Genomic DNA, 17,654 nt, shown 5'->3' with positions numbered 1-17,654 from the left:
AATTTGAATTTTGTTTTCTCTTTTTTTTTTCACTGTTAACTCGAGTACATGTGTGTTGTGGTTGGACATCTAATAGGAGCATGTATAACATCCAAATTTCAGTTTAACGCTGAGAAAACCCAACGGATTAAAAGATGCTTTTCAGAGATTTGGTGTCTTTTTGTTTTATATAAAACTAGTTTTTATGATCCTATGGAGCAAGAAAAACTAGTATAGTTGTGCCAGACACATGTATTATTAAATATTTAGATGACACGCTGCTGCTTGAATCATGGGGTAAGGTTCTAGGGAGCCTCGTACCAGATGCAGGGAGGCGAGGATCTTTGAGGATCTTTGGGGGATGGGTTAGTAGGCCCACTATTTTGTTGACTCAAACGGTGATTCACCTTTGTTTTTTTATTTTTGCAGTTAATAATCCTTGCAGCTCTATCCAAAAAGAAAAAAAGAAAAAGTTTAAGACAGTAGAAACTGAGTGTCTTGATTTCTGTCTTACATAACTTTGTTGGGGGGCAGGGGAGAGTGGTGGTAGAAATGCACCCTAGCTCAACTGCACCCTAGTTCAAATGACAGGTGAACTTTGTCATTTGAACCACACGTGTAAGACACTAAGAGTCTGTTTGGAAAGATCAATGAGAGTATTTGCGACCACTCTAGGAGTCTATAAATCAGAAGACCAAATACCAGATGATCAGGGGAGGTGTGCAAAGGAGCAAGGGAAGAGACAGTGTCCAAGAAACAAAGACATAAAAAAACCACAAAAATGAGCTTTGAGGTGGGAAGGGCACAATTGAGAGAGGGCCAGAAAGGGTCCAGGGGCCTTGCTAAGGTGGCTGGCAGTGATGTTAACGCTGTAGCCTGGAACAAACATTACACTCCTGTAAAACTTTAGTTTTACTTGGTTTGGGGCCACACCCGGCGATGCTTACTCCTTACTCAGGGCTTATTCTTGGCTCCGTGCTCAGGATCCATAGGGATGGAATGACGAGCTCGAGCTCAGGTGGGCTGCCTGCAAGGCAAACACCCTCTTCACTGTGATCTAAACCTCAAAAACGAGCCTTAGGAAAGACAAATGGGACATCTGGGTAGGACCCAGGTTCTAGGCCCCGGTGCCGTGGCGAGCCACTTCCCTCCTGCAAGCAAACCCTCTGCTCTGGAGGCCGGGCTCACGCCGCAGGGACAAACGCTAAAGGGCTCTCACAGGGACACTAGGGGGAAGGCGTCCCCGACCACGGCGCCTCTGATCCTCCGTGCCCACGGCCGGCTTTGCAGACGCCCGGACGGCAGGGTAACCGAGCTTGCAAGGACAGTACCGCAGCACCTGGCCAGGGCTCCCGCGAGACGCGCGCGCGCGGCGAGGCCCCTGCAGAGGCGGCCTGTCGGCTGCGGCCACGCCACGGGGGTGCTGCCGACGCCTGGGCGCTACGTGGCGGTCCTCTGGGCCGCGGCCACTCCCCCCGCTGCACCCAGCCGCTCTGTGCGTCTGACGCAGCCTACCCCGGAGCACGGGTGCCGCGGGGTGGCTCGCCCCGCCCCGCCGGTCAGGGCCCAACCAACGCCGCTTCCGGAAGTGCCCTGCGTGCCGCGTAGGCGCGCGCGCGCGCCGCAATGGGCGGGGCCAACGTCCCTCCCGGAAAGTGCCGTGTGGGCACGCGCGCGCCGCGGTGGGCGGGGCCCGCGCCGCTCTCGGAAGTGCCGTGTAGGCGCGCGCGCCGCGGTGGGCGGGGCCCGCGTCGCTCCCGGAAGCGTCACGGGCCGGACGGGCGCGGCGGGCGGGGCCGCCGTTGCCACGTTGGAGCGGAACGTGGAGGTGGCCCAGGGCCGGGAGGAGGGGCGGCGGCGATCGCGGGCGAGTCGGACGGGCGCTCTCTCACTCACGCACGCAGGAACGCTCGCCGAGGGTCCCCGCCAGGTACGTGCCGCGCCCCCGCCCCCGCCCCCTGCGCCGGGCCCGGGGGGGACGTGGCCGGCCGGGGGGGCCGCTGTCCCGGGGCGCGCGGCGGCCGCGCCTGGCGACGGGCCGGGCCGGGCCTGCCCCGGGCGCGGAGGGGCGCGGCCCCGGGCGGCTCGGACGGCGGCTCGGGGTCCCCCGGGCGCCCGGGGGTCGTCGGGGCGCGGTGTCGGCGGCCCCGGGGGCTCCGGGGGCTCTCGGGGCTGCTGTCACGTCCGCCGCCGTGCAGGGGCCCGGGGGCCGCGGGGCCGACACAGCCCCGATTGCTTGTCGCCGGCGCTTGTGTTATTTACCTGCTGCCGAGGGCTTTCGCCGCCGCCGGGTTCACTGCGGGACGCGGGGGCAATAACGCAAAAAAATAAATATTGCCTGGGCTTGCGGGCACGGGAAAACTCCCCGCGAGCTCCAGGAGTGGGTGGTTTTTTTTTTCCCCCCGGAGTCTGGAGTTGTGGGGATGGGCCGTGGTGACAAATCTGCTCTCCCAAACTTTTTTTTTTTTTTTAAACCCCACCTAAAATGGTAAAGCTGAGATTTTGGATGCCGGCGTTGGCCGCCGAAACTGTTTGTAACAGGTCCTTGGGGTCTGGATCGTGTCTCGTTTTGGCCTGTGCTCTTGCAGCGTCCCCCGGAGCCGGCTCGCCCTTCGGGTGGTTCTTCTGTGTCCCTCCTTTCTACGCTGCCCCTTAATTGCAGCCCTGGGAGGGATTTGGAGATGCTGAAGAACTTGGGACTAGCTTGGGGTTTTGGCCTTGTGAGTCTGTGTTACGCAGATCCAAGGTTATTTGGGCAACGTGAGGTTTCTAGAATTAGACTGTCTGATTTTGCGGGAGCAGGTTCTTCTCTGAAACTAGTAAGAATAGAAAGAAATTTGTCGACTGTAAGGATCAGTGAGCCTTAACGTTTAGGTACTGCATTCCTCTTTGAGATTGGCTAGTGTGGGCTCATGTTCCTAGAAGAATGCATGTTGCACACATAGGATCTTCTATGTAATTTCAGGAGGGTTACAAATCCCAAAGTAAAGGGACTTGGTCTAGATCCTCTGAACAACTGTGTCCATTCCTAAGAGATATTCTGCCCAGGCAATGGTGGTTTCTTTCCTAAAGAGATCTCATCCCTGTTTGGGGAGTCAGAATTTTTAATTCTATTCCCTTTTTCAACAGTTTCCTATTTTTTTCTTAAACTTGAGGTGTGGATCAACTCTATGTGGCATTTGTTGTGTTTTTAAAGGAACAGATCTGTTGAGTTGCTTCCTAAATTTGACATCTAGAAAATGAACATCAATAAAGGTTTCCACTTAGTTTCCATGAAGTTTCTCCTAGAGAGAAACTTGGACAAAAAGGAGGATTTGTTTTGGATATTGGGGGTTACACCCTGTGATGCTCAGGGTTTACTCCTGACTATGCAGTCAGGGATCACTCCTGGTGGTGCTTGGGGGACCTTAAGGGGTGCTGGGGATCGTACCCTGGTTGGCTGTGAGCAGATCAAGTGTCCTGCTGTCTCTCCAGTCCCAGACGCTTGCCTTCTTGGACAGTCACTGGGATAAACATTTCTTTGGTAATAGCTGACACAGCATTTCTTTACTCTGTGCTAGTTACTCTTCTGAGTGCTGTGCATAAAATCTCGCTTAGTCCTCATAACAACCCATGATTTAAATCCATTTGCTGTTACTATTTTATCAAGGACATCGCCAAAGGTACACGTAGTAAAGCTGTGTGCCTAAAATCAGATCTGGGCAGGCTGGGGCTGGATTGAAACCCGGTGTTGGCTCCAGAGCCCAGGCTCCTAACTGCTAGCCGTAGATGCTGTTTTGTAGATGGCAAATGTGCCCCAACCACTGCCCATGCAGTTTTCTATTGTGTGCGGAAAATGATTACGTTCTTCATAAAACAGTGTTGAACAAAGCAAGCCTGCATAGTGTGAATTCTTATTGCATATAATTCTGGGGAAAAATTGGGCTGGAGTGATAGTATAGTGGGTAGGGCTCTGGCCTTGTACGTGGCAGACCCTGGCACCCATAGAGTCCCCGACGTTGCCAGGACTAATTCCTGAGTGCAGAGCCAGGAGCAATCCCTGAGCATCGCCGGGAGTTGCCCAAAAAAACAAACCCCATATAATAGTGGAAAAAATTATACAAAGGCTATAGAGCAAGTCTCACTGGGGATAAAGACATGCTTTATTCTAAATCTCAGTGTGTTCCAGAAAATTAGTGATAATGAAATAATCATTTTTCAAGAGAAGAAAATATGTATGTATCCAGATGAAACTATTCCTGCAAGATTCTGGGTTATTTTTGTTTGTTTGTTTGTTTTGGGGGGTGTGCATATGTTCTACCACTGAGCTTCTTCCCCGACAGTCATGGTATCATTGATAGCTTTGACAGTTAAGCCTGTGTGGATGTGGTGCTCTTGTCTAATTTGATTCAGGTCACTAAGGTTAGTTCCAGACCACTGTAGTACAATGACTTGTTTTCTGTTTGTTTCTTACAGATGGTATTGAAGCCTTGGGTTCGAGACAGGTTACTAAATGGAACTACTCTTAGTAAAGCATTGAGGTCAAGAAAGAGACGTTGATCAATTCTTGAAAATCTCACTTAGTCATTTTATATTCTTGTGGATTTGTCTTTCTCTTTCAGTAGTTGTTACACATTAACTAGGTGTTCATAAATTTAGGTGACCTTCTTGTACCTTTGCTCTTAAAGATAATGTAATTCACGTAGAAGGTTTTTAAAAATGCAGATCAGGGGCCGGGAGCAATAGTCCGAGGATAAGGCAACTTGCCTTACACCTGGCCATGGGCAACCTGGTTTCGAGTCCTAGCATCCCATGAGGTCCCCAAGCACCACTGAGGACTAATTTCTGAGTGCAAGACCCAGGAGGAACCCTTGAGCATCACCAGGTGTGGCCCCAAAACAAAACAAAAGCTTATTTATTTATTTATTTATTGCTAGTGATTCGCTGGGGAAAATAAGAAATATGTACTAATGAATTGTAGTAAAATCTCATTAAAATGAAATGGAATACTTTGTTACAAAGTTCTTAAAACATTTTAACAGATATAATATAAGGAGCTACAAGACCCATCAGAGCTGTGTGGATTGAATTCTCTGGTGTTTTCTCATAAAGGAGGTAGGACTTGAGTTTATTTAAGACTTGGTCCTTAAGCGACGCTAAATAGTTTTTGTTGGAAGAAATTTAGAGAGACGAATGGGTGATGAAGATGGGGAGGGAGTTTCCAAAGAGATCACTGGTTTGAGAAAGGCAGCCTTTTTTATTCTTTCTTTAACTTTTTTTTTTTTTGCGCCACAGTTGGTGGTGCTCAGGGCTTACTCCCAGCTCTGTGCTCAGGGATCACTCCTGGTGGGACTCAGGGGCGCGTGTGACGTGGCTGGGATCAGACCCATCTCTTCCGCACGCGAGGCAGACGCCCTACCCGCGCACTGTGGCTCTGGCCCCCTTCAGGGCATTTCTTACTGAAGTAACATTGAGGAACTTTGGGGGGTAACTTGTAGTTTGACTCTGGAGCTAAGCGTCTGAGTTCAACTCGTGGTCCTTTTGCTAGCCTGTACAAATTGGACTTTCTGTGTCCAGTTTTATCACCTGTAATATTTTCTTCACATATAAACAATTAGAATATGTTAAAACTCAGGGCATCGTTAGTCTGTCACTGTCATCCCATTGCTCATCGATTTGTTTGAGCGGGCACCAGTAACGTCTCTCATTGAGAGACTTATTGTTACTGTTTTTGGCACAGCAGTTGGGCGTTTGCCTTTCACGAGGCTGACCTGTGTTCTATTCCTCCGCCCCTCTCCCGGCAAGCTACCGAGAGTCTCGTTAGTCTAAGGTCCTTTTATTTAGTGTCAGGAATGGAACACAGGGTCTCATATGCAACCCCCAGGCTCTACCGCTGAGCCCAGCCCCAGCCTAATGTCCTCTGAGAGAAGGGTGCTTCACCCTCTGAAGATGGGTTAGCAAATGGGCAGAGGTGCTGGTGGGCAGTTGCAACTGTTAGCCTGACTTTACAAAACGTTCAAGTAAGAGAAATAGGAACATGGGCAGGAGAAGTTGTACGGGGTGGGGGGCGAGGTGCTTGTCTCGAATGCTGCTGACTCTGGCTTCATCTCTCATGCCACACGTGGTCTCCCGAGCACCAGTGGGGGTCAGAGGACTGACCCAAGGACTGCTGGGCATGGCCCCTCCCCAAATGAAAAGGAGTAAGATACATATAGTTAAGTATGTGATAAAGCAAGAGTTGATTGTAAAAATTCAAAAGTTAAGAACTGGAAAATAGGAAGAAAACTGGAGGTAGAATAAGCTGTGGATTTCCTCACATCATTGCTGATGGCTAACAGAAGACATCATTTCAGACGGGCGAATCTATTATTAGAGGCATAGACATATTTAATGGTACAAAGGTAAACACCAAGGAAGATAATACTATTGACTGTGACTGTAGAACAAGAGGGGAAGTCTTGTAAAAGATTATGCAAGCTAATTTCATTTGTATTTACCGTAGCTGTGTAAAGAAATAAAGATTAAGGTTATTAAATGAAATTATGAACTTAGAACCACAACATCTTATCAGTGCATTTTAAATCGTGTTAAATAATCTATTAAGCATTTTCAAATTGGATCACTAAGCATAACCTGATTTCCCCCCCTGTGTTTAAGATAGTACAAATAAAATGGTTCATAAGTTTGAGGGGCAAAATACACACATAAAATAAAATGAAAAGACAAAGACTTAGGCTATGGGTCTTAAAACAGAACTAGATAGAATTCAGGTCTAAAAACTTTTTTTTTTCTTTTTGGGTCACACCTGGTGATGCACAGGGATTACTCCTGGCTCTGCACTCAGGAACCACTCCTGGCGGTGCTCAGGGGACCATATGGGATGCTGGGGATCGAACCCGGGTCAGCCGCGTGCAAGGCAAATGCCCTACCCGTTGTGCTATCACTCCAGCCCCTAAAAACATTAAAAATGTTTTTAAACATTTAACTCCATCAAAAAAGAAGTAAATTTCATGAAACTAAAATGGGTTTCTGACAGTGCATTTAATATTGTAAATGCCTGTCAAATAACTATCAAATAATAAAGTAGCACTCATAAAGCCAGTTTTAGGGAGATCACTGTATCACTGTCATCCCATTGCTCATCGATTTGCTCAAGCAGGCACCAGTAACGTCTCCATTGTGAGACTTGTTACTGTTTTTGGCATATCAAATACGCCATGGGTAGCTTGCCAGGCTCTGCCGTGCGGGTGGGATACTCGGAATCAAACCTGTTTTAGGGAGAGAGTAAGAAAAATAGATGCAAATGTTTTATTAGCTATAGACTTTTAATTCAGTCATACTTGGTTCAGGACAGAGAGAGAGGAAGGGAGGGAAGGAGGGAGAGGGGAAGAAAGAGGGAGGGAGTGGGGGAGAGAGGGAGAGAGAGAGATGTAGGGCGGGGATTGTTGAATACCTAATCCGTGAGGTGGAATTGGTTAGTACTTGTTGAACTCAGAAAACGTCTCTTAAGTCTCTTGAACCTTCACAAAGATCTGGTTAGAGGATCCAAAGAAAACTTAATTGAATTACAAAAACGGGATTGGGGGGGCTTACAGAAAAAAACCAACAATTTAATAAAAGTTGTCTCCTCCACCTGAATATTGAATTCATTGAATTCATCTCCTGGATAGAGAATATAAGTGGAAATTGTGGAATACACATATAACTGTAGCAGCAAAAACACTCGGAAAATGTGGGATCTGGCAAAAACAGTGTACAGAGAATATTCAAAACCTTACATACTTAGAAATGTTTTAAATTTATTTCCTTTTCTTAAACCTTTAAAAATACTTAATAGAGAAATAATAAAAATCAGTGACGTAAGCATTCAACTCAAAGTTTAAAACAAATAAATATAGGACTAAGAAATATACCTGAGAAATCGAACTTAGTACTGAAATATAAGGTCAAGGAAATAGTAAAAAATCAGAGCAGATAATTATCCAAAAAAAAAAACAGGGGCCAGGATGAGGCTCAGTGGTAAGGTTCATGCATGCAAATGCAAGGCAGCTTTGGTTTTACCTAGTCCTGTGAAAAAGGGAAAATGGGAAGGAAGGACCCGAGAGATAGTACAGCAGAGCAAGGAGTTTGTCTTGCACGTAGCTGACCCGTGTATGATCCCCAGCACCACATAACTTCCTCTGAACCCCACCAGGAGTGACCCCTGAGCACAAAGCCAGGAGTAAGCCCTGAGCACCGCTGGGTGTGGGATCTCCTCCACCCTACCAAAAAAGGATTATCCTGAATAAACATTATTTACCAAAAGTGACCTTGAATAAGGGAAATTCAACGTTAATTTCTACCCGGGAAATAAAATTGCCAACATAGCAACTTTAGCCAAAGAGTGGTAAGATTAGATGTTTGGTGGGAGAATTCCACCAAATCCACAAAGAGCCGGAAGCCTAAAACCTAAACCAGAGTTCTAGCACGTCAAAAACAAAGGAAGCTCATGTTTTTGTGGAGGAAGTGCACCAGAGCTATGAAGACTAAACACAGTGCACAAGAACGTATTCCCGTTTGATCTCAGCCTCACTTAAGATTTTATTTGTCTTTTGTTTGGGGCCACACCCCGCGGTGCTCAGGGCTATTCCTGGCCTATTCCTGTGCTCAGGGATCACTCCTGGTACCCACAGCTGGGGTCTGTGCAGTTAGGGATCGGACCCGCTCGGCTGCGTGCGTTCAGGGCCAGCGCCCGACGGGCCGTGCTCTCTCATTTATGATTTTCCAAGCAAGACTTTCACCAGTCTAGCAGCACGCTAGCAGGATAACACTTAGAGTCAAGACAGGTTTTTCAGCGTGTGCTGAGAGGACTCGCTATTAGCAGACCTACGAGTGTAGTCTGTTGTTCCGGGTTTTGAGGGCTGGGGTTCGCGCCCACAGCTGGCAGCGCTCAGGAATTCCTCCTGCGGGCTGTGGCCCCCTGCCTGCCAAGCGAGCATCTCACCGATCTGTTAGCTCTTTGGCCCCATGGGGCTTTTTTGTTTTTATTTTTTTTGGACAGATCTAAGGAGAAAAATTACACAGTTGAGGTCACCTCCAATTACCTAGTGAAGGAAAACATCTGAAATTTTTTTCAACTCAAAATCTTAATAAATGACATCCAGTAAAACAAAACAACAACGGCTATTTTCTTTCCTTTTCTGGGAAATGAGGAGGCCGGCCACACCTGGTGGTGCGCAGGACTTCCCCCTGGCTCCGAGCTCATGGCCATTCCTGCTGGGGCCTGGGGGACCTTAGGGGGTCCTGGGGATCAGACCTGGGTGGCCCCTGGTCAGTGGGGTACAAGGTAAGCTCTTATTATTGCGTTATTAGTCCAACCCCAATGGCTACTTTCTTACATTGTATATTTATATCTTTATGTGTGTATGTGTATACATGCATATAAATCCAAAGTGACTTGCTAGCTGTTTCACTAAAGAAACAAGTCAGTAGTTTTCTCATTTCAAATTATTTCTTTCCCTTGTCTAGGCAAGTATGTGTAGGACCGTATAAACAGCAGTGATAGCACTGACGTCCCGTTGTTCATCGATTGCTCGAGCAGGCACCAGTAACGTCTCCACTGTGAGACTTGTTGTTACTGTTTTTGGCATATTGAATATGCCACGGTAGCTTGGCGGACAGGATACTCTCGATAGCTTGCTGGGCTCCGAGAGGGACGGAGGAATCGAACCCAGGTCGGCTGCGTGCAAGGCAAACGCCCTACCTGCTATGCTATCGCTCCAGTCCTAGATAGTAGCGATAAGAATATTTAAGACAGTGGAGTGAGTACCATGGGAATAAGCAGATGAGGAAAGGAGATCCTAGTTCTGTGTCATCCCAGTTCTGTAGAAGAAGGGACGGGATGGCCAGTTCTGTAACTCTGTGGACGTCTAGGAATATACACTTAATGGGGACTCCTCAGGAAAGCCTCTGTGGTCTTGGTTGTGACTGAGTGGCGTCTGAAAAGGCATTTCCCTGGGCGCTGCCAAAGGAGAGCCGTGCTTGCCGGCAGGAGGGGCAGCGGAGGAAGCGATGCTTTCAGGCCAGTGGGCGCATTCCCGGAGTGAGCCCCGGCGGGAGCATGGGCTGATTGGTGATTGATATGGACTGACCGGTCAGGACGGGTCCGAGTGGGCTCATCGGCTGTCACGATGTGCCACTTGAGGGTGTGATGAGGGGTCCGACTCAGGTTGGAGCCCAGCTTTGGTCTCGGAATACGGGGCTCTATTTTTTACTCGGGAGGCCTGTTCTAAATAAAATTTTTTTTTTTTTGGGTCACACCCGGCGATGCACAGGGGTTACTCCTGGCTCATGCACTCAGGAATCACCCCTGGCGTTGCTCGGGGGACCATATAGGATGCTGGTATTCGAACCCGTGTTGGCCGCGTGCAAGGCAAACGCCCTTCCCGCTGTGCTATCACCCCAGCCCCTAAATAAAATTATTTTTAAGTAAAAATTTGTGAAATGTAAGAAAAGGTCAATCATAAGTGGAGATGAGTAAGAGAAACCGTGGTAGGGCTGTCAGCCAGGACGATCCATACTCGTATAAAAGGGATTCTGGGTGTTTCATGATCCAGCGAACACAGATTTTACCCGTACAGAGCTGACGTGTGCAGTGGGCGGTGGGCTTTTGTCAGTACGGGGAGGGGGGCTGCTGGGCCACTTGTGCTGCTTCTGTTCCAGCGAGGCCGAGGCTTCAGTGTGAGGGCGCCCAGGACGTGCCGCCCCTCCGGCCTTATGCCAGCAGTGCCACCCTGGCATCCTGTGCCTGGGAAGTGTCTGGGGTTCTCTCCTCAGTGCTCGGGCCATGTTTTTTTTTTTTTTCTTTTTGGGTCACACCTGGCGATGCACAGGGGTTACTCCTGGCTCTGCACTCAGGAATTACTCCTGGCGGTGCTCAGGGGACCATATGGGATGCTGGGAATTGAACCCGGGTCGGCCGCGTGCAAGGCAAACGCCCTGCCCGCTGTGCTATCGCTTCAGCCCCAGTGCTCGGGCCATGTGGTCACGGGCCTCGAGTCTGAGTCGGGCCGGTTGCTGGGCATGTGACCCTGCTCCCTGCTACCTCCCTGACCCCAGAGCCAGCTTTTGGAACCTCTCATGCGGTGTAAAATTCAGATTATTAACAGGACACTTGGGACGACAGACAAGGGTGGCACTGGCTCAGATTTTACTTTCGGGAGTGTGAAAAAAAGAACATTTGCCGTGGTATCCTGCAACGTTAACATCGCGCTTGCCTTTGTTTTGGTAGCGTGGTGAGAGGTCTGGGCCTGACCCGCAGTACTCGGGCACTGTTCCCGCTGAGTGCTCTGGGCGTGCTCCCAACAGTGCTCCGGGGCCCGTGTGGTACTGGGGATTGAGCCTGGGCCACCTCGTGCACAGCCTGTGCTCCAGGCCATCGAGCTCTCTCTGCTAGTCTTAATCTTCTTGTTGCCATCATTTGTTTTTTGGGCTCACTGGGCAGTGCTCAGGCTTATTCCTGACTGTCCGGGATCACTGTGAGTTGTGGTGCTGTCTGTGGTGCCGGGAACTGAAGCCGGGTCAGCCATGGACAAGGCAAGACTCTTGTACATGCTCTTGCGCTCGCTCTCTCTCTCTCTCTCTCTCTCTCTCTCTCTCTCTCTCTCTCTCTCTCTCTCTCTCTCTCTCTCTCTCTCTCCCCATTTTAATTTTATTTACTTTTTTTTTTTTGCTTTTTGGGTCACACCCGGCGATGCTCAGGGGTTACTCCTGGCTCTGCACTCAGGAATCACCCCTGGCGGTACTCGGGGGACCGTATGGGATGCCGGGGATCGAACCCAGGTCAGCTGCGTGCAAGGCAAATGCCCTATCTGCTGTGCTATCGCTCTGGCCTCTGTTTACTTATTTTTTTGTTGTTATTTTGGGTCACACCTGATATTCAGCAGTTACTCCCAGCTCGGTGCTCAGGAGTACAGATGCAGTGCCGGGGATCGAACCAGGGTTAGCTACATGCAAAGCAAGTGCCCTGCCTGCTGTACTATCGAGCCAACCGTGGTGGCCCTAGTTTTAGAGACTGCTCTTAGCACTGGGTGCTCCTGCTCCTGGAAGTTGACCTTCTCTTATCTCTGACTGCTACCCATCCTTATCTAAGAGGTGTGTTGTGTAGCAAGGTGAATTCTGCTCGTACTATCCAGGTATTGTCTTTGCAAACCTTTTCTAGACTCATTCTTCAGACGAACGACTATAATCTATAAGCCAAAAAAAAAAGTCCTATATTCCTATGTGTCTCAAAATAACGTCAAAATAATGCAGTTTTTTCTTTCTTTTTTCATATTGAACATTCCCAACAAGTAATACCTAACAATTAGATTTCTTGGCATCTGGATATTTCTACTGATATAAGTTGGTTCTTTATAAGTTTCCATGTTAAAAATTGGCCCTCTGTTACATATTTGATGTATTCTTACGTACAGTCTTTCCTTTCGCAGGATGAAGCTGAAGGAAGTAGATCGCACGGCCATGCAGGCGTGGAGCCCTGCCCAGAATCACCCCATTTACCTGGCTACAGGTGAGCTCCGGGGGAGAAGAGAATCCCACCCGGCCATTCACAGGCAGCATAAGCTGCTTCGCTCCAGACGCATTCTCTTCCCCGGCAAGATGCCGGATTCTTCCCTGTTCCCGGGGTTCCGTCCCTCCGTGTGACTCCGTGACAATGCGCGCCTGGGCGTCTGTGCTGTGTGGTGGTACAGTGGCTCCTGTCGTCTCCTTCTTACCGAGCGGGAGTTGTGCTTTGTCTTTACCCCACAGCATCGTCCCCAGTAGTAAGCACAGCGTGTAACTTGTAAGGAAGTGACCGTCGGAGGGTTGAGGAGATGGCTCAGAGGGTGGGACATGCACTCTGCACGTGGGAGCCTCTGGGTAAATCCCTGACATTAATTACACGACCCCCCGATACCCCCGGGAGTGGTAAAAGAATAAATTGAACATTTTGATTAATAATGAAGAACATTTTTATATCAGTAGTTGGATTTGCATCATCTGTGACTATAAGGCGGTAAAGTTGAGATTTTTACTTTTTTTCCTCCAGAAAGTTTTTATGGGGCTCAACTCACATGGCAGAGTACATACCCAGCAAATCCCCGAGTCTGATTCTGGCACGGCTCCACTGGGGGTAGCCGGGGTGGTGCCCAGGCAGCATGGGAAATGACTGCCAGGCTGAGCGGCCCCAGGCCCCTGACACGGCAGCGGGTAGGGGGTGGTAGGGCATACCTGGAGATGCTCAAGAGTTATTCCTGGCTCTGCACTCAGGACTTACCCTGGCGGTGCTTGGGGACCATATATGGTGCTGGAGATAAAACCCAGGGTGGCCACGTGCAAGACAAATGCCCTCCCCACTGCCCTATCGCTCCAGTTCGGATTCTTCTTTTCTCTTACTTTCCTTAGTCACCCCTTTTTGCCACACCACATGACAGGGATATTTTCACACTCTTGGGTCAGTTCTCTCTGCTAGTTAGGCACGTTGGTGTAAGTAGCTTCTGATGTCGTATCAGCTATAACAGAGCTTGGATCTAGAAGCTGTCTCTAGCCCACCGAGCTTCTCTCAACGGCCCCACCCCCCCGCTGGACTTATATAAAAGCCTCAGTTGCGAGGGGTGGGGCCTCGGCCTGCATCGGAGCTGAGCCCCTCTCAGATTCACTGTCAGGTGATGTCTCACCAATGTAGTTTTTCTAGAACCGGCATCACCAGTCAATCCAAAAGTGCCACCATGTCCCTGGCAAACTCCTCCGTCTCTGGACGGGCCTCACAGAGATACAGTCTGCTGGAAACTTGGATATGTGGGTTTTGTGACTGAAATCTCCAGGCGTTCTCCGAGTTGAGGTGGTCTGCCGCCCCCCACCTCCCTGTCCTGCTTCGGAAGCCTCGGCAGTAACGTTCACACCCCAGCACTGCCACCCAGTTTGAAAAGCTACTCTAGCCTTACCGTTCCAATAAAAATACTGAACGCCCTGAGTAAACGCAGGCTCCTTCGTACCTGTATTGCAGACACAGTGAGAAGGAGAGAAGGAAAGTGCCTGCCTAGAGGCGGGCTGGGGCGGTTGGGGCATGGGTGATGGGAAATGTCACTGGTGAGGGTGGGGCTTGGATCATTGTGTGACTGAAACCCAGTCACGAACTCATTGTAATGGTCTGTCATGGATATTCATTAAATAAATAAAAGGGTTTTTTGTTTGTTTGTTTGGGGGTCCTTCGTGGCAGTGCCCAGTGGCCATTCCTGGCTTTGTGCTCAGGCATGATCCCTGGCGGGGCTCAGGTATTGTATGTGGTGCAGAGGATTCGAACTGGGGTCATAGGATTCGAACTGGGGTCATAGGAAGGCAAGTGTCCACCTCCTCTTCTCTCTCTCTAGCCTCCTCAGTCAAAGTTTGAACTTGGGGTCTGGGAGCAATAATACAGCAGATGAGGCACTTGCCTCGCATGCTGCCTACTGGCCTTCGATCCCTGTGGTCCCTTGAGCCCCTCCAGGAATCCCTGAGCGCAGAGCCCGGAGTAAGCCCTGAGTACCACCCACTAGGGCCCCAAAACAAAACATTTGAACTGAACTTGTAGTTCCTTTGGGGCAGCCGTCATGCTGGTACTTCTCAAGAAGTTTCTAGGGCTGTCAGACTTTCATTTCCTTTAAAAATGACCTTCGCTCCTGTTCTCACTAAAAGTGTCCTTAAATGTGGTCCCAGAGTCTCATCCTTATAATACTTTAAGCCTGTGCCCGATGTGCTGGGATTTCAGCCACTGAAGTAGCATTTCACGCATGAGATAGCTGAGGACATGCATGTAATTTCTTTCTTTGAATGCTTTTTCCCTGAGTCTTATTTTCACATATGTAGTTTGTATATGTATGTATGTATTTTTTTTTAATAGGAACATCTGCTCAGCAATTGGATGCAACATTCAGTACCAATGCTTCCCTGGAGATATTTGAATTAGACCTGTCTGATCCATCCTTGGATATGAAATCTTGTGCCACTTTCTCCTCTTCTCACAGGTCTGAGATTTAACATTATTTAATTATATTTGTGATTGACGCTTAGTGTGTATGTGAATCTGCCATCAGTGACATGAAATATGAGTGAATTTCTGTAGAAGTAGAATAAGTCTTCACACGTTCTGTTGACTTTCACTTTTTGTGTTTGGACCACACCCAGCGGTGCTCAGAGGCTGCTACTGGCTCCGTGCTTGGTGCTCACGCCGGGCGATGCTTGGTGGGAGCCGGGCGTCCTCCTGGGTCCCCACCCTTGGCCTCTCTGCCTGGCCCCTGACTCAATTACATAGTTGTTTGTAGGATGGGAAGAAGATGCTGTAGTTCTGATACTCCCCCTGGCCTAATGGTTACCTTGTTTCACTCCTAAGCACAGGGCATAGGGCAGGGTGATTCATGGTACCGTGCTCCGGGTACTGTGATCCTGGACATCAGCCCAGGGCTTAAGCCCTTTGAACCCTCTCCCTGGGCTCGAGAGTTGCTTTGTTTCGTCTCTGTCTCACCTGTTTGCCAGAAGGAGGTAGTTGGATGAATATTTAAGTACTGATAGTGGCACCTTAATTCACCGTTGTATTTATCTGCTGAATGGTGTCACTCCGCTTGGTAGGTTAGTTTAATTTTTCCTCTTTGCCTGAGTATTTCACAGAGATACTTCACATGTTTCTGAGACAGTAGGCACTCGACTCACTTCTCAGCTATTTATCCTGTGTTGCAGTGTAGAGAAAGATACTTGCATGTAGTCCTGAAATACGCTTATTGCCTCAGTCGTGCAGATTTTGTTGACGAGCTTGTTCCTTAGCTAACATTAGAGGCTCATGTCGCCCTGTTCTTCACAGCTCTCCAGCTGACACAGGAACCCTCAGACCTTTCGTCTAGCAGTGGTTCTGCCGCCCCGTTTGTTGCGTACCTCCATGCCAGCCCTAGCTCATCTCCATAGTCTTCTTCTCCAGAAGCAGGAGGGCTTGTCAGAGGATTCACATCACTTTGATGTCACTTTTCCAGGCAGGGTATAAATACTATTTTTAGAAGATTTCAAATTTCTTAAATTTTCAAACTTAATTATCTTTACTATTTAACAGGACACTACTTTTTTTTGTTTGTTTTAAGTATAACAGATTTTATTTGAAAGTTTTGAGGAAGGGGGTTGGGGGCTGTAGAGACAGAGAGGAGGGGAGAGAATAATGCACTTGAGAGAACACGGGCTTTTCTAGAGTGGAGGGGGCCCAAGCCCACACCCCGGCTTCAGACAGGAGAGTCCACATCGCAGGAGGGGGGGTGTGGGTACACCCTGTGCTCAGGCGCCACGTCTGCTCCCAAACTGCTCGTCGGTGGGAACTTCTGTAATGAAATAGAATCGGGAAGTGGTTTATTAGCTCTATTTTATAGATGAACCACAGGCAGTTTGGGAAGTTTAAATAATTTGTTCAGGGTCTTACTGTTTCAGACTGGTAAGATGAACCTTATTTTTTCACAAATCAAGAATATTGTGTCATACTATATTACTTACGTAGAGTGTTTTTATTCTTGAAGATGAAAAAAAAATACTGTTCACCTAGAAGTATAAATAAAAGCCAAAATGCTGTTTCCCCAAGTCCAAGGAGTTACCAGGAATAGAAGAGGAGCACTATTTCTGCAATATTCATTAAGACAGAATATTAAATGTTTTGGGTTTTTTTTTCCTATGTTTATTTGATTTCAGATTTACTTGATTTGTGTTATTTTACTCATTTTCTCCTTAAAGATACCACAAGTTGATCTGGGGGCCTCATAAGATGGATTCCAAAGGAAATGTCTCTGGAGTATTAATTGCAGGTGGTGAAAATGGAAATATTATTCTATATGATCCATCCAAAATTATAGCCGGAGACAAAGAAGTTGTGATTGCCCAGAACGACAAACATACTGGCCCCGTGAGAGCCTTGGATGTGAATATTTTTCAGGTTAGACTTTGACATTTCGCCTGATTCTGCAGCTTTTTTGAAATGCGTGTCTGGATCTGCTGTGCCCGGTCTGGGGTTTGAGAGCACGACACGTGGGCCTGTGCGGTGTGATGAGTGAGAAATGGACTTCCCAGTGCGATGCAGAGCGGGGAGATGAGGCTGAGTGGGTGAAAGCAGCCCCAGAGGCCGCTGTTTGTGGAGAAGGGTTGCGTGTGTCAGAGAGATGGCCGCTCTGTCGTAACTGGGATAAAGAGCACACACAGATTATGTGTGCCTATGCTCAGGTATAGCGAGACGTAGTGAATAAATTATGAGTCTTGATGGTTGCCATCAGAAACATTACTGAGTATCAAGTATACAAATGCAGAGGTTAATATATACAAGTATATATTAGGTTAGGAAGGCACAGTAGTATAACAACAAAAACTATTGAGTTCTGGAGTGCTAGTCTAGCAGGGTACACAGCCGACCCAGGTTCGATTCCCGGTACCACATGTGGTCCTGCAAGCCCTGCCATGAGTGATCCCTGGGCGTAGAGCCACGCAGGAGTAAGCCCTGGATACTGCTGGGTGTGACCCAGGAAACCACAATAAAACGGAAAATATTAAGAAAATTAGAAAGGTTTTTTTTTCCCCCCCTGTAGACAGGTAGATAATTTGAAACTAAGAAATACAGAAACCCAAACTTCTTTCTGTAGGTTTTTCGTTTGTTTGTTTCTGGGCCACATCTGCAGTGTTCGGAG

General features: G+C 48.4%; 1 protein-coding gene across 2 annotated transcripts in view; it reads left to right on the top strand.

Annotated features, from left to right (window-relative positions):
* Positions 1-1,732: 1,732 nt before the first annotated feature.
* The window catches only part of SEC31A (SEC31 homolog A, COPII coat complex component), a 62,845-nt gene continuing 46,923 nt past the window's right edge, over positions 1,733-17,654 (top strand). For both annotated transcript variants that reach the window (XM_055139109.1, XM_055139108.1), the window contains exons 1-4: positions 1,733-1,909; positions 12,426-12,505; positions 14,855-14,978; positions 16,714-16,912. In XM_055139109.1, coding sequence (XP_054995084.1) covers positions 12,427-12,505; positions 14,855-14,978; positions 16,714-16,912 — 402 coding nt within the window. In that variant the 5' untranslated portion in view covers positions 1,733-1,909; position 12,426. The remainder of the gene's footprint in view (positions 1,910-12,425; positions 12,506-14,854; positions 14,979-16,713; positions 16,913-17,654) is intronic.

This window comes from Sorex araneus, chromosome 5 (genome assembly GCF_027595985.1).
Source record: "Sorex araneus isolate mSorAra2 chromosome 5, mSorAra2.pri, whole genome shotgun sequence".
NCBI classification, from domain to species: Eukaryota; Metazoa; Chordata; class Mammalia; order Eulipotyphla; family Soricidae; genus Sorex; species Sorex araneus.
The sequence above is the reverse complement of the archived record's forward strand: the minus strand, read 5'-3'. Positions and strand labels throughout refer to the sequence as shown.